Here is a 13,859-nt window from a genome sequence, read left to right on the forward strand (position 1 = left end):
AAACAATTCAGGTCACTTGTTTTCTGGTGAAATTTACTTTATCAGGTTTGTCTAGAGTAAAGTCCACACTATCTCCAGCTTCAAACAGAATGTAACCCATCACCTAGAATTTCCCTTTGTAATCGGTGTTATGACTAGTCTTTGAAGTCTGCCTTCCCTGTTCAACTGTGAGCACTGTGATGTGAGAACCTTGTCTGAATGCTCTCCTATGTATTATGAAGTGTGACGAATGACCCTAAGAGGAAACCTCCTAGGGCTTGCTAGTGAGGTGGAGTGCAGTGCCCTCTAGAGGCCATTCTGTATATTACAAAAGCAAAGCTCAGGCCCGTGTGGATACCCCATTCACAGACCTGACAATCTCCAAGTCATCAGAAAATGTTGGTCCCAATGCTTTTTTTTTTCCTACTCAGCCCCCTAATGCTCTCTGTCATAAATTGTTAGCATTAGATTTTTATTTATTATTATTTACCAGGGTGATGCTCAGATCAATCCTAGAGATTAAACCTGGGGGCCTTTGGTGTCTCACACATGAAAGTCTGTTGTGTAAACCACTGTGCACTTTTCTGGGTCCTTCGATCATGTTTTATTTTAATCTGTTTATTTATGAGAAAGAGAGAAACACTGGTATATTCAGTACCAGAGTTCAAACTCAGCACCTCACACTTGTAAATCCTGTACCTTATCACTCTACAACCACCTAAGCTGTTTTTTTTCTTTTAAAATAGTTTTATTTATTTATTGAGGAAGATAGGAGGAGAGAGAAAGAACCAGACATCACTCTGGCACATGTGCTGCCGGGAATCAAACTCAGGCCCTCATGCTTGAGAGTTGAAAGCTTTATCACTGCACCACCTTCCAGAACAAAGCTCTTTTTTTTCTTTCTTGTTGCCACCAGGTATCATTGGGGCTCAGTGCCAATACGGCTCCACCATACCCTGGTGGTCTCTTTTACTTTTGAAAGTTGTTGAGAGATACTGAGCTATAAAGAAGGAGAACTTGAGGTAGAGAACTAGAGAGAAGGAGAGACACCTGTAGCATTGCTCCACCACTTCTTCTTCTAGCGTTTGCCACTCCACCACTCATGAAGCTTAAACCCAGGTACTCACACATGCTAATATATGTGCCCTACCAGGTGAACCACCATGTAGCCAGGGACCAATTTTTTTTTTCCAAGTCTATTTATTAGTGAAAGAGACATAGCAGGTAGGGGAGATAGCATAATGGTTATGCAAACAGATTCTCATGCCTGAGGCTCCAAAGTCCCAGTTTCAATCCCCCAAAACACCATAAGCCCCCAGGTCCAGTCCCCTGCACCACCATAAGCCAGAGCTGAGCAGTGCTTTGGTGTTTTTCTCTCTCTCCCTCTGCATCTCTCTAAAAATAAAATAAATAAAATATTTTAAAAAAGAAAGAAAGAGAGACATAGCCTGAAAAAGAGAGAACCAGAATAGTACTATGGAACACGTGAAGCCAGAGATTAAACCCAGGACCCCCTACTTATAAGTTCAGTGATCCATCCGTTGTACCACCTCCCAGGTCAAGAAAGTTGATGTATTTATTTATAATATTTATTTATCATTATGATGATGATGATTTATATGATTGTTTAAGAGAGAGAGGACCTGAGCACCAGAAGCTCTGGCATAAGATGATGTCAGGGATTGAACCTGCAGCCTTTGAGGCCTCAGGCATGCAAGCTGGTGCTCCAACAGGATGATCTATCTCCCCAGCCATGGGGATCACCATCATCATCATTCCAGAGTACTTCTCAGCTCTGGTTTAGGGTGGTACTGGGGATTTGATCTGAGTCCTTTGGTGTCTCAGACATTAAAGTCCCCTTGCATAACCATTAGGTATGTCCCCAGACTGGGACTGATTTTTTTTTTTTTTTAAGATAGAGGCAGAGAGAGAGGCAGAGAGAGGGAGGAAAAGAGGGAGATGGGAGAGAGGGGAAAAGAGGGAAGGAGGGGGGGAAGAGGAAGGAGGGAGGCTGGAGTAGGAGGGAGAGGGAGGGAGGGAGAGTGAAAAAAGGGAGGGAGGGAGGGAGGAAGGGAGAGGGTGGGAAAAGAGGGAGGGAGAGAGGGGGGAGAAAGAGTGAAAAGAGGGAAGGAGGGAGAGAGGGGATAAGGGGGAAAAGAATAAGAGAGAGGAGAGGGAGAGAGAGAGGGAGAAGGGGCGAAAGAGGGAGAAAAAAGAGGGAGGGAGAGGGAGGGAGAGAAAGGAGAGGGAGGGGGAGAGAGAGAGAAATGGAGAGAGAGAGAGAGAAATGGAGAGAGAGAGATCATTCAATGCAATGGGGACCAGGTTTGAATCTGGGACATATATCTATATGGAAAAGCAGTGTACTTAACTATCCAGGTGAACTATTTCATTAGCGGGGGACATCTTTAAACTGATGATTGATCACTTCACCCGCACTGGATAGATAGAATGGTCTTCATTGCCCTCTGCTGGCCCAGACTATAAATTTTCACTTATGTTTCCAGAGCAAACTCACTTGTTTGCAAACCAGGCTACTCTGAAAACTTGAATTATACCATAGTTTCCCACTTATTGGGGGGGGGGGGAAGGCTGGGGGGTTTGAATCTGGGTTCTGGCACATGCAGTCAATTGGGTTTGAACTTGGGTTCTAATAAATTGCACTCAATCGAGTTCACTACCACCTGGTCCTAAAATTGATACATACTGTATAAATACATACACACTTGAGGTCCTTGGTTCCTACTTCAATGGTTCTATCTTAGTAGGTCTAGGAAAGGACCTAGGAATCTGCATCTTGGACCTTGTGACTGAGAAAGAGCTTGACTGGTAAAGCATTGGGCTCTCCTGCCTGTAGTCCCTGGTCCAATCTCTGGCACTGCATACACTGAAGGGCTGCTCTTATTCCTCTCTCTCCACCCTATGTGAAATTCTCTCTCTGTTGTAACACATAAAAACAATTTTTAATAAAAAGGTGAGATAAGTCAGAAAGGGAAAGATGAGTATGGGATGATCCCACCCATAAACAGAAGTTGAAAAAGAAGAACAGAAAGGGAAATGCAAAGTGAGTTCGGAGTATTGCACCAAAGTAAGAAAAATTGGGTGGAGAGTGAGGGTAGATTGTCAGCTTCCCTGTAGGGGTTGGGGTAGGGACACAGGCCTTTGGTGGTGGGAATGGTGTTAATATACAGTCCTATCAAAAAAAAAAAAAAGATGACCCTGCCTTCCAGGAATCCTGGTGTCCAGGATGGGGACTCCCCATCCTCCATAAATGTTCCCTGGACATATCACTGCCATCATTGAACCAAGAACCTCATGATGAAAGTCTGATGCTTTATCAGGGGAGCCATTTCCATGGCCAGGCAAGTTCTGTGTTTGATCAAGTTGGGCCTTTCCTAGGCTCAGGAGCCCTGCCTTGTATTTAACTCCTGACATTCAAAAAGTATCCCATAAACATGAATCTACGGGGTCATGCCTTCTGAGTCCCAGCTCTCAAACAGTCGTAGTCACTAAGCGGCCTCTTCTCACAGGTTCTTAAGTGACAGTCCTGAGGAAGACCTGGGGGACAATCGAAGTGATGGCTCGCCCAAGACTCATCCCCCTTTGGAAGGACTTTAAACACCTCATGAATGAAAAAATAGATAAAACGGTAATGTATCTGTAGCATATTAACAAGTCCTCTAAAAGTTGTGAACAAACACTTTAAAGGAGCCATCAGTTTTCCACAGAAGCAAGAAGGCAAATTAGAAGAGACGTGTGTTACCTCAGTAAGAAGTGGGCCATCAACTCCCAAATAAGTCTAGGGACAGGAGGCTGGGAGATAGTTCACCCAGTAAACCACATGATTTATCATACTCAAGGACCCAGGTTTGAGACCCCAGTAACCACATGGGAACACTAGGCAAAGGGGAAACTTCAAAAGTGGTGGAACAATGCTTGCCCCCCCCCTCTCTCTCCACACCCTCTCTCCCTCTCTGTCAGTCACTAAAGAAGCTGCTAGGAGTGATGGGATCAGGCAGGCACAAAGCACCAGTGAAAACCCAGCAGCATATAGGGATGAGTCTCAGGACTTCGTGCAAGGACATTTTCATACCAGAAGGTGAATATTATGTATGACTGTCAAAGGAAGGAGCCCTCTGAGAAGAGAGGTTTTTTTTTTCTGTCATCAATTTTTTTCAGATAGGAAGGAGAGAACCATAGTGCTGATGTTGCTATAGAACTCCGATGTGGTGTACCACTGGCTCAAAATCAGGGTGGTGTACATGGCAAAGCAGGTGCCTCTTAGGTGAGATGTTTTGCCAGCCCCAGGATTTTTTCTAGAAAGGAGAAAGAAAAGAAAGAGGAGAAGGAGAATAATGAAGGAGAATAATAAAGGAGAATAATGAAGGAGAATAATAATGAATGATGGGAAAAGGGAGAAGGATCCAGTCTTCTTTCTTTCTTAAATATTTATTTATTCCCTTTTGTTGCCTTTGTTGTAGTTATTATTGTTATTGATATTGTCCTTGTTGTATAGGACAGAGAGAAATGGAGAGAGGAGGGGAAGACAGAGGGGGAAAGAAAGACAGACATCTACAGACCTGCTTCACCCCCTGTGAAGCGACTCCCCTGCAGGTGGGGAGCCGGGGGCTCAAACCGGGATCCTTATGCCAGTCCTTGCGCTTTGTGCCACGTGTGCTTAACTCGCTGCGCTACTCCCTCTTTATCTCTTTCTTTCTTTCTTTCTTTCTTTCTTTCTTTCTTTCTTTCTTTCTTTCTTTCTTTCTTTTTCTTTCTCTCTTTCTCTCCCTTTCTCTTTCTTTCCTTCTTATCTTCTTCCTTTCTTAGTTTCTTCCTTCTTTCTTTTTTTGCATGACTACACATTCCCAGTGGCCATTTTTAAAAAATTTTTTTTTATTTTTAATATTTTTTATTTTATTTATTCCCTTTTGTTGCCCTTGTTGTTTTATTGTTGTAGTTATTATTATTGTTATCGTTGTTGTTGGATAGGACAGAGAGAAATGGAGAGAGGAGGGGAAGACAGAGAGGGGGAGAGAAAGACAGACACCTACAGACCTGCTTCACTGCCTGTGAAGCGACTCCCCTGCAGGTGGGGAGCCGGGGTTCGAACCAGGATCCTTATGCCGGTCCTTGTGCTTTGTGCCACGTGCGCTTAAGCCTCTGCGCTACAGCCCGACTCCCCCCCAGTGGCCATTTTTAATTTTTAAATTTAATATTTATTTTCCCTTTTGTTGCCCTTATTTTTTATTGTTGTTGTTGTTGATGTCGTCGTTGTTGGATAGGACAGAGAGAAATGGAGAGAGGAGGGGAAGACAGAAAGGGGGAGAGAAAGACAGACACCTGCAGACCTGCTTCACTGCCTATGAAGCGACTCCCCTGTAGATGGGGAGCCAGGGGCTCGAACCAGGATCCTTACACCAGTCCATGTGTGCTTAACCTGATGTGCTACTGACTGATCCCTGGCCATTTTTTTTAAAAGAGAAACAGAAAGTGCTTGGGAAAGTGTACTGCTCTTGAAGCTTCCATCTTTCTAGGTGGGGACTAGGGGCTCACACTTGGTGATGTTTGTTCTGTACTGGATGAACTACCACCTGGCTCCTAATCTCAAGCTCTGCTATGGTTGAGTTTGTAGAAAAAGATCCTAGTGCAGCTTTCATGGCATATACTTGCTCTAATATATATTGTATATGTTATTTTCCTTTGTCAAAGTTAAAAACCTAGTAGAATGCACTAAATCTCATTGCAGACTTATGCTTTAGTAACTTAAAGATGAACCTGTTATATTGCATGTGGGTATAAGACTTGCCTAGGTGATGTCTTCCTTTCTTTTCTCTCTTTAATTTTTTTAAAAAAACTTTTATTTACTTATTATTGGATAAAGGCAGAGAAAAATTGAGAGGGAAGGAGGAGATAGAGAGAGAGAGAGAAAAAGAGACACCTGCAGCACTGCTTCACCACTTGTAAAGCTTTGCCCCCTGCAGGTGGGGACCAGAGGCTTGAACCTGGTAGTGTGGATGCTCAGCCAGATGCGTCACCACCTGGTCCCTTTTCTTTCCTTCCTTCCTTCCTTCCTTCTTTCCTTCCTTCCTTCCTTCCTTCCTTCCTTCCTTCCTTCCTTCCTTCCTTCTTTCCTTCCTTCCTTCTTTTCCTTCTTTCTTGCATCCGGGGTACCATGTGTGCATAATTTCACTATTACTAGGCTGCTTTATTCATTCATTTAGAGAAAGAGAGACTACATCATCAAAGTTTTCTCTGGTGTCATGGTAACATCTATGTGTCAGGACTCAGACCTGAGCTGCATACATGGCAAGACACAGGTCTTGCCCACTGAGCTATCTTTCTGGCCCTGGGTAATTGTCGTTCTGCAGCCTGAGGGGACAACATGGCAGATGTGACTGCATCTGCACAATTTCCCAGCAGGTAATTTGGTAAAGGAGTCTTATGAATATATGCACCCTTGCCTGGAACCTCACACATGCATGAGCCCACCATTCCCAGGCTGATTTTTTTTCTTTTCTTTTCTTTTCTTTTCTTTTCTTTTCTTTCTTTCATTTATTTATTTATTTCCCCTGATTTTTTTCTTTTTCTTTTTAAAATATATTTATTTATTCCCTTTTGTTGCCCTTGTTGTTTTATTATTGTAGTTATTATTGTTATTGATGTTGTTGTTGTTGGATAGGACAGAGAAAAATGGAGAGAGGAGGGGAAGACAGAGTGGGGAAGAGAAAGATAGACACCTGTAGACCTGCTTCACTGCTTGTGAAGCAACTCCCCTGCAGGTGGGGAGCCAGGGGCTCAAACCAGGATCCTTATGCCGGTCCTTGCGCTTTGCACCATCTGTGCTTAACCCGCTGCGCTACCGCCAAACTCCCCATTTTTTCTTTTTCTTTCTTTCTTTTTTTTTTTTTTTGCCTCCAGGGTTATCACTGGGGTTCAGTGTCCACACTATGAATCCACTGCTCCTGGAGACCATTTTTTTCTTTTTCCCATTGTCGTTGTCATTGCTGTTATTGTTGTTGTTGGATAGGACAGAGAGAGATTGAGAGAGGAGGGGAAGACAAAGAAGGGGATAGATATACACCTGCAGACCTGCTTCACCACTTGTGAAGCAACCCCCGTCCCTGAAATGGGATCCTTGTGCAGGTCCTTGTGCTTTGCACCATGTGTCCTTAACCCAGTACACTACTGCTTGGCCCCCCCTTTTTTAAATTTAACCAGAACATTGCTTACCTCTGGCTTATGGAGGTACTGGAGATTGAACCTTAGAACTAAGAGCCTCAGGGACAAAACTGTTGCATAACCACTAAGCTATCTATCTCCCTGGATCTTTTTTCTTTTTCTTCCAGAGCTTTTGCTTGGGGGCTTTGGACCTGCATGATTCCACCACTACCAGGGAACTTTATTTATTTATTTGTTTGTTTAAGATAGAGAGTGAGAATCAGAGAGGGAGAGAAAGAAGAAGAGACACAATAGCATTACTCCACCACTTATGAAGCTTCTCCTTTGTATGGTGCACCCCATGGTGGCTAAATGTTCGAATCTGGGTCCTTAGTAAAATGTGAGATCTACTAGGCAAGCTACCTTCTTGCCCCTGATTTATTCCTTCCTTCCTTCCTTCCTTCCTTCCTTCCTTCCTTCCTTCCTTCCTTCCTTCCTTTCTTTCTGTTATCTCAGGTGGAGAGAGACAGAGGGAAGAGATATCACAACACTACTCCACAATCAGTGGAGTTTCCCCCAGTGTCTGGGCACTTCTATGTGGTGCTGGGGCTCAAACCAAGGGGGCCTTCACATATTGTAAGGTGTTTGCCCCAGTGGCAAGCTGTCTCCTGGCTACTTCACTTTCAGACGCAAGAGAGCACATAGATGACAAATACCTTGAACTTCCTGTTGAGAAGAAATTTCCCCCAAGCTCACAGTATAAGGTTTGTCCACCAAGGCCTTCTCTACAGGGGGCTGGTCTTCTCTGTGTTAGGAGTTGTGGCCCATCTGTGGGTATAGTAGATGTGGCCCTCGGAGCTGAGGCATTTGGTGTCGATGTTCAAATTGCAACTTGTGTGAGACCATGTTCATTCCATGTCTCTCCCCAGCATCTCTCAGAGGACAGGAATGATGTTGTGGTGCTGAGCGACCAGTCCGAGATCCTGTTCAGAGAGTCTCGCTATCCTCAAAACATGCCACTCATATGCCATTATGTCACTGATGCCAACTTCTTTACCTCCCTGTCTTGGGTGACAGCCACCACGAAGGAAATACTGGTAAGATAGCCAAGTCTTTCTTTTCTTGCTTAGTCTATTCTTCTGGGCTTCTTCCTCTTCTAGCGTTTGCCCTTCTTCCGTAGCCAGTCAACAGCGTCAGGTTGAGCCTGATGTAAAGTTTCGAGACCTCCTTTGAATCTGGAGAGGTGGCAGTCGTTGACTATGTGGGTCATAGTCTGTCTGGAGCCGCAGGGGCAGTTCGGGTCGTCTCTGGCTCCCCAGCGATGGAACATAGGGCGCACCGGCCATGGCCTGTTCGATAGCGATTGAGGAGGGCCCGATCATAACGTGCTAGGTCAAAGCCGGGTTGACGCTTGCAGGGGTCTGTGATGAGGTGTTTGTTCTTTACCTCAGCTGACTGCCAACTCTTCTAGGATGATGCCCATATACTCCCTTACCCCCGATTACAGAACACCTATCCCTTGAATGGATGTCACCTGGATCTAGTATTTCTCTCTGCCAGCCAGCCTTTCTCCAATGATGGTCTCCATTTGAATTGATTATTTGGTTTTCATTGTTATTGCATCACTGATCTGGGTGGGAGAAAAGGAAAGATATCACTACACAGCACTTTCTTCAAACCAGTGTCTCTCACACATGACAAAACAAGTACATTATCCAGGGGAGCTTTGTTGCTAGCCCTAGAGTGGATTGTATGGTTCTCCTAAAGTAACCCCAGGGAAAGAGTGAGTTTGAGGCTTCAGGCCACTCCAGTATTTCCCATCCCTCTCCCCTCCCCTCCATATATATATATATATATATATATATATATATATATATATATATATATATATATATATATAGTTTTAATTTAATTTAATTTAATTTATTTCCCCTTTTGTTGCCCTTGTTGTCGTTTTTTATTGTTGTTGTAGTTATTGTTGTTGTTATTGATGTCATTGTTAGGACAGAGAGAAATGGAGAGAAGAGGGGAAGACAGAGAGGGGGAGAGAAAGACAGACGCCTGCAGACCTGCTTCACTGCCTGTGAAGCGACTCCCCTGCAGGTGGGGAGCCGGGGGCTTGAACCAGGATCCTTACGCCGGTCCTTGCGCTTCGCACCACGTGCGCTTAACCCAGTGCGCTACCTCCCGACTCCCATATATATAGTTTTTAAATATCTATTTTTAGGGCCAGACTGTAGAGCATACACATTTTAGTGTGCAAGGACTCAGGCTCAAGCCCTCGGCCCCTACCTGCAAGGGAGAAGCTTCATAAGCAGTGAAGGAGTGCTGCAGGTGTCTGTGTCTCTCTGTATCTATCCCTTTGCCCTCAATTTCTGTCTCTATCCTAAATAAATATTTTTCTCTAAAGAAATATACTTTATTTATTTATTTATTTTTATAAATTAAGTTTTTATTTATTTATTTTCCTTTTTGTTGCCCTTGTTGTTTAACATTGTTGTGGTTATTAATGTCGTCGTTGTTGGATAGGACAGAGAGAAATGGAGAGAGGAGGGGAAGACAGAGAGGAGGAGAGAAAGACAGACACCTGCAGACCTGCTTCACCGCTTGTGAAGCTACTCCCCTGCAGGTGGGGAGCCGGGGGCTCGAACTGGGATCCTTACGCAGGTCCTGGCGATTTGCGCCACGTGCGCTTAACCCGCTGCGCCACTGCCCGACTCCCAGAAATATACTTTTAAACACATTTTATTTATTTTATTTATTTTATTATGATAGAGAGACATAGGGTGAGGGGGGAGAGAGATCAAGAAAGAGAGACACCTGCAGCACTGCTTCACCACTCCTGAAGCTCCTCTTTGCAAGTGGGGACTGGGACTCGAACCTGACTCTTCATGCATACTAACTTGTGTCCTTTACTGGTTATGCTACCACCTGGCCCAATATTTATTTTTTAGTTTATATTTATTTATTTATTTATTTTATTTATTTAGCATGCACTACGAATCCACTGCTCCCGGAAGCCATTTTTTCAATCTTTTTTGGCTAGTACAGAGAGAAATTGAGAGGGGAGAGGAAGATAGAGAAGGGGAGAAAAAGATGGACACCTGCAGACCTGCTTCACTGCTTGTGAAGTGACCCCCCTGCAAGTGGGGGAGCCAGGTGCTCGAACCCAGATCCTTGCATGGGTCCTTGCACTTAGTACTATATGCACTTAACCCAGTGTGCCACTGCCCAACCCCCCATATTTATTTTTGTGTAAGATACACACACACACACACACACACACACACACACACACACACACACACACACACACACGGAGAGGGAGAGAGACTAGAGCACTGCTTAGCATTGCAGGGGATTGAAATGGGGATCTTAGAACCTCAAGCATAACCATTATGTTGTCTCCCCCACCCATTACAGTATTGTCAACCACCACGACCAGGGTGGAATCTTCCAGTCACTTCCTTAGTACCAGAACAGGGGAAAACATATGAACAGTCTAACCTCCCCATCCCCATTGCTTTTGCCCGGCAATTTGCATCCTACTCTCTTGCAGGCCATTGTATGGATAAAGAACAAGGCTGAGGACATGGTGGAGAAGAAAATGTTCTCCATGATGGAACGGCTGCCCCCCATTCAGTCCATGGTCCACACAGGCTCCTTTCATGTCATGGTGGTCTATTGTGGCGACCTGCTCCTGCGGCTCTTTGGAGACCATTTCCGGGCATTCAAACCTCTGGGCATTGTGTCCTGCCGCTTCAATATCACCTGCCTCTGCTATGACCCGGAAATGAAAATGCTTCTGTCTGGCATCACGGGAGCCGTGGTCACCTGGATCATAGAGCGGAATGGCAGGGGCCTCCAAATCTCCCACATGATCTCCATGCCCGGAGACGAGATGATCCACGACATTATGCTGAACGGGCCTAGCGGCACCCTCCTGGCCCTGTGTGAGATGGTGGTGCGGGTCCTGGAGCGCCAGGGCTTGGGCCTGCTGGCAGAGGTGAAGAGGTTCACGTCCACCACCAGCGGCTCCTCCATCACCTGTTGCTTCACCTGTTTGGACCAGGGCTTCCTCTACGCCGGAAACACGAGCGGGGAGATCCAAGTGTGGCACCTGGCCCGGGGCCACTCCCTTCACAGTTTCAAGGCCCACACCACATCTGTCATCTGCATTCGCAGTCGGCCTGAAGCCCACACCCTGCTGACCGGTGGCCGGGAAGGCACGATCAAGGAGTGGAACCTGACATCAGGGAACCTGCTGCGGCGGCTGGAACTTGGCGAGGACCTGTACCGGCTGGAGTTCATCGACGACATCACTTTCTTCTGCCAGACGACCCACACTTTCTCCCTGCGCCGCCTGCCCTGCTTCTACAGCCTCTTCAACGTCTGCGGTGGCGCCCCCCAGCAGCTGCGCCGGATCCGCTGCAGTGAAAACTTGTTCCGGATCCTCTGCTCCACCGAGGATGGCTTGCTGCATTTTGTGTCCCCACTCACAGGAGAACTTCTGGCTGTCACCTGGCCTTTCTCCCTCCTTGACCAGGCTGTGGATTGGGCCTATGACCCAGACAAAGAGGAGCTCTTTGTGGCAACAGGCACCTCCGAGGTGCTGGTTTTTGATACCACGCGTTGCCCTTGCCCAGCCAAGTATCTCCTGTGCACCTCACAGGACTCTCACGACTCAGTCCAGTGCTTGGCCTATGGACATTTCCACCTTGGGCGGGGCATCGAAGGGTTGATGTTCTCTGGGCACCAGAGTGGGACAGTGAGAGTGCTTTCCCAGCAACATTGTGCACGGTTAGAAAAATCCATGCATTTCGGATCTGTTTTGGCACTTTCTACCCTGCCTGGAGGGAGTTTTGGGAGCCGAGAAGATGCTCTGCTCTGTTCCTATGGAATGGACAACTTTGTGCACCTGTCAGAAGCTGTGCTGGAGGGGTTCGGGGTCAGACTGAGCCCCCTGGCTAGCATCCTCAGTAGCAGTCACCTGAAACACCTGGTCCTCTTGCCCCAGTCTGTCGGAGCCATCACAGAGAATAACTCCCTGCGCCTGTGGAAGTTCAACGACGTTCTGGTCTCTGGGTCCCAGCAGGGCACGACCTTCATTGAGACGCTGCCTCTGCACCAGTGCCCCATCACATCGTTTGATGTCTGTCTGTCCCTGGGTATTTTTGTCACATGTGGGATGGATGGCTCCGTCCGGGTCTGGAACTTCCACGGCCGGCTCATAGCCAGGCTGGACTCTTCACTGCACTTTGGCCCCCTCTGCTTTGCCAATGACAGAGGCGACCTGCTGATAACTTTCAACCAGAGTATCTACCTGGTGTCCTGTCTGAAACTGCTGCCCCCAGGCCTGCTGTCTCGCCTCTCCTTCATGACCATGTCAGATGAAGTGCTAGAAAGCCCAAAGCCTTTCATGCCAAGCTTCTTTCTCTCCTTTGAGGTCCTGTTTGTGCCCAAGTATGTCTACGTGGGGCATGGGAGACAGGAGTTAATGGGGCTGGCTAGCCTAGTCAATAGGCGGGCCATTGCCTTTGACCACACCGTGCCACATGTTGTAGAAGAAGATGACCAGGGGAGCCCCGTTATCCTGTCCACCTCCATATTTGAGCCCTTGAACCAGGAGGCCTTGGTAAAGGTGAACAAACCTTACCCGCATTATGTGATTCCTCCTCAGCTGAACCTGTCCTGCTGGGATGGACTCAACCCCTACCAGCTGCTCAAGTACTATTTTGGTCAAGGGCAGAAATGGATCATTGCCCCAGACTGCTTTATTCCCAACTCGGTGATCCGGGCCTGCCTTTGGCCTGAGGGCAGCCCCATATTCCTCCAGTGTAATCTGCACTCGCCCATTCGAGGTATCCAATGGGACAAGTCAGAACAGTTCTTTTTCTGGCAGCATATGACAAAATCCAGAGATGGCATAGAGGAGCACTTGTCAGTAAAGGAAGATGAAGACTTCATCAAACACAGGGCATCCGAGGATGTAACCTATAGCGTCTTCACAGATGCCTCAAACCGCAGTTGGCTGGGAAGAAAGATGAGTGAGATAGCCATTAACAGCGTGATTGAAACCATACTTAACATGATGGTCCATGCATCGCCATTGAAGTACCAGTGCTGTATTGGTGCTCTGGGACAGATTTTTGCCTCTTACCAAGTGTCTCCAGCCTTGCGCTCTGAAGCAGCCCACCGTCTGCTGGATGACACGACCAATTCCAACCCACTCATCCGAGAGCTAGCCTGGGAAGGGCTCAAGCGCCTGGGAATGATCACTCACCTGTTTGCCATCCCTCTGGCACAGGGGCTGATGGACAAAGACCAAAGGGTGAGGGAGAAGACTTTGTCCTTCATGCCAGAGACTGGGATCCACACGAAGGCCTCTCTCTTAACCCTGATCCAGAGCCGAGACACTTACCGGGAAATGCAGTAAGTTTTTTGTGCCTTCCTTAGTTTTTTTATTTTTATTTTTTCCACCAGGGTGATCACTGGGGCTCGGTGCCTGCATGTTGATTCTGTCACTCCTGGTGGCCATTTATTTCCTTTTATGATAGAGATGGAAAGAAATAGAGAAGAAAAGAGGGAGGGAAGAAGGGAGGGAGGGAGAGAGGGAGGGAGAGAGAGATGGAGGGAGAACATGTGCTCTACTGCTTGGAAAGCTTCCCCCCTCCAGGTGGGTGCTGGGGGCTTGAACCGAAGTCTTTGTGCATGGTGATTTG

General features: G+C 46.6%; 1 protein-coding gene across 1 annotated transcript in view; it reads left to right on the forward strand.

Moving 5' to 3' along the window:
- Positions 1-13,859, forward strand: part of WDR87 (WD repeat domain 87) — a 32,438-nt gene that overhangs the window by 10,695 nt on the left and 7,884 nt on the right. Inside the window, exons 2-4 of the mRNA XM_060185875.1 lie at positions 3,510-3,628; positions 8,067-8,234; positions 10,697-13,569. Of these exons, the coding sequence (XP_060041858.1) occupies positions 3,557-3,628; positions 8,067-8,234; positions 10,697-13,569 (3,113 nt within the window). The 5' untranslated portion in view covers positions 3,510-3,556. The remainder of the gene's footprint in view (positions 1-3,509; positions 3,629-8,066; positions 8,235-10,696; positions 13,570-13,859) is intronic.

The sequence above is a fragment of the Erinaceus europaeus genome, chromosome 2 (assembly GCF_950295315.1).
Source record: "Erinaceus europaeus chromosome 2, mEriEur2.1, whole genome shotgun sequence".
NCBI lineage: Eukaryota > Metazoa > Chordata > Mammalia > Eulipotyphla > Erinaceidae > Erinaceus > Erinaceus europaeus.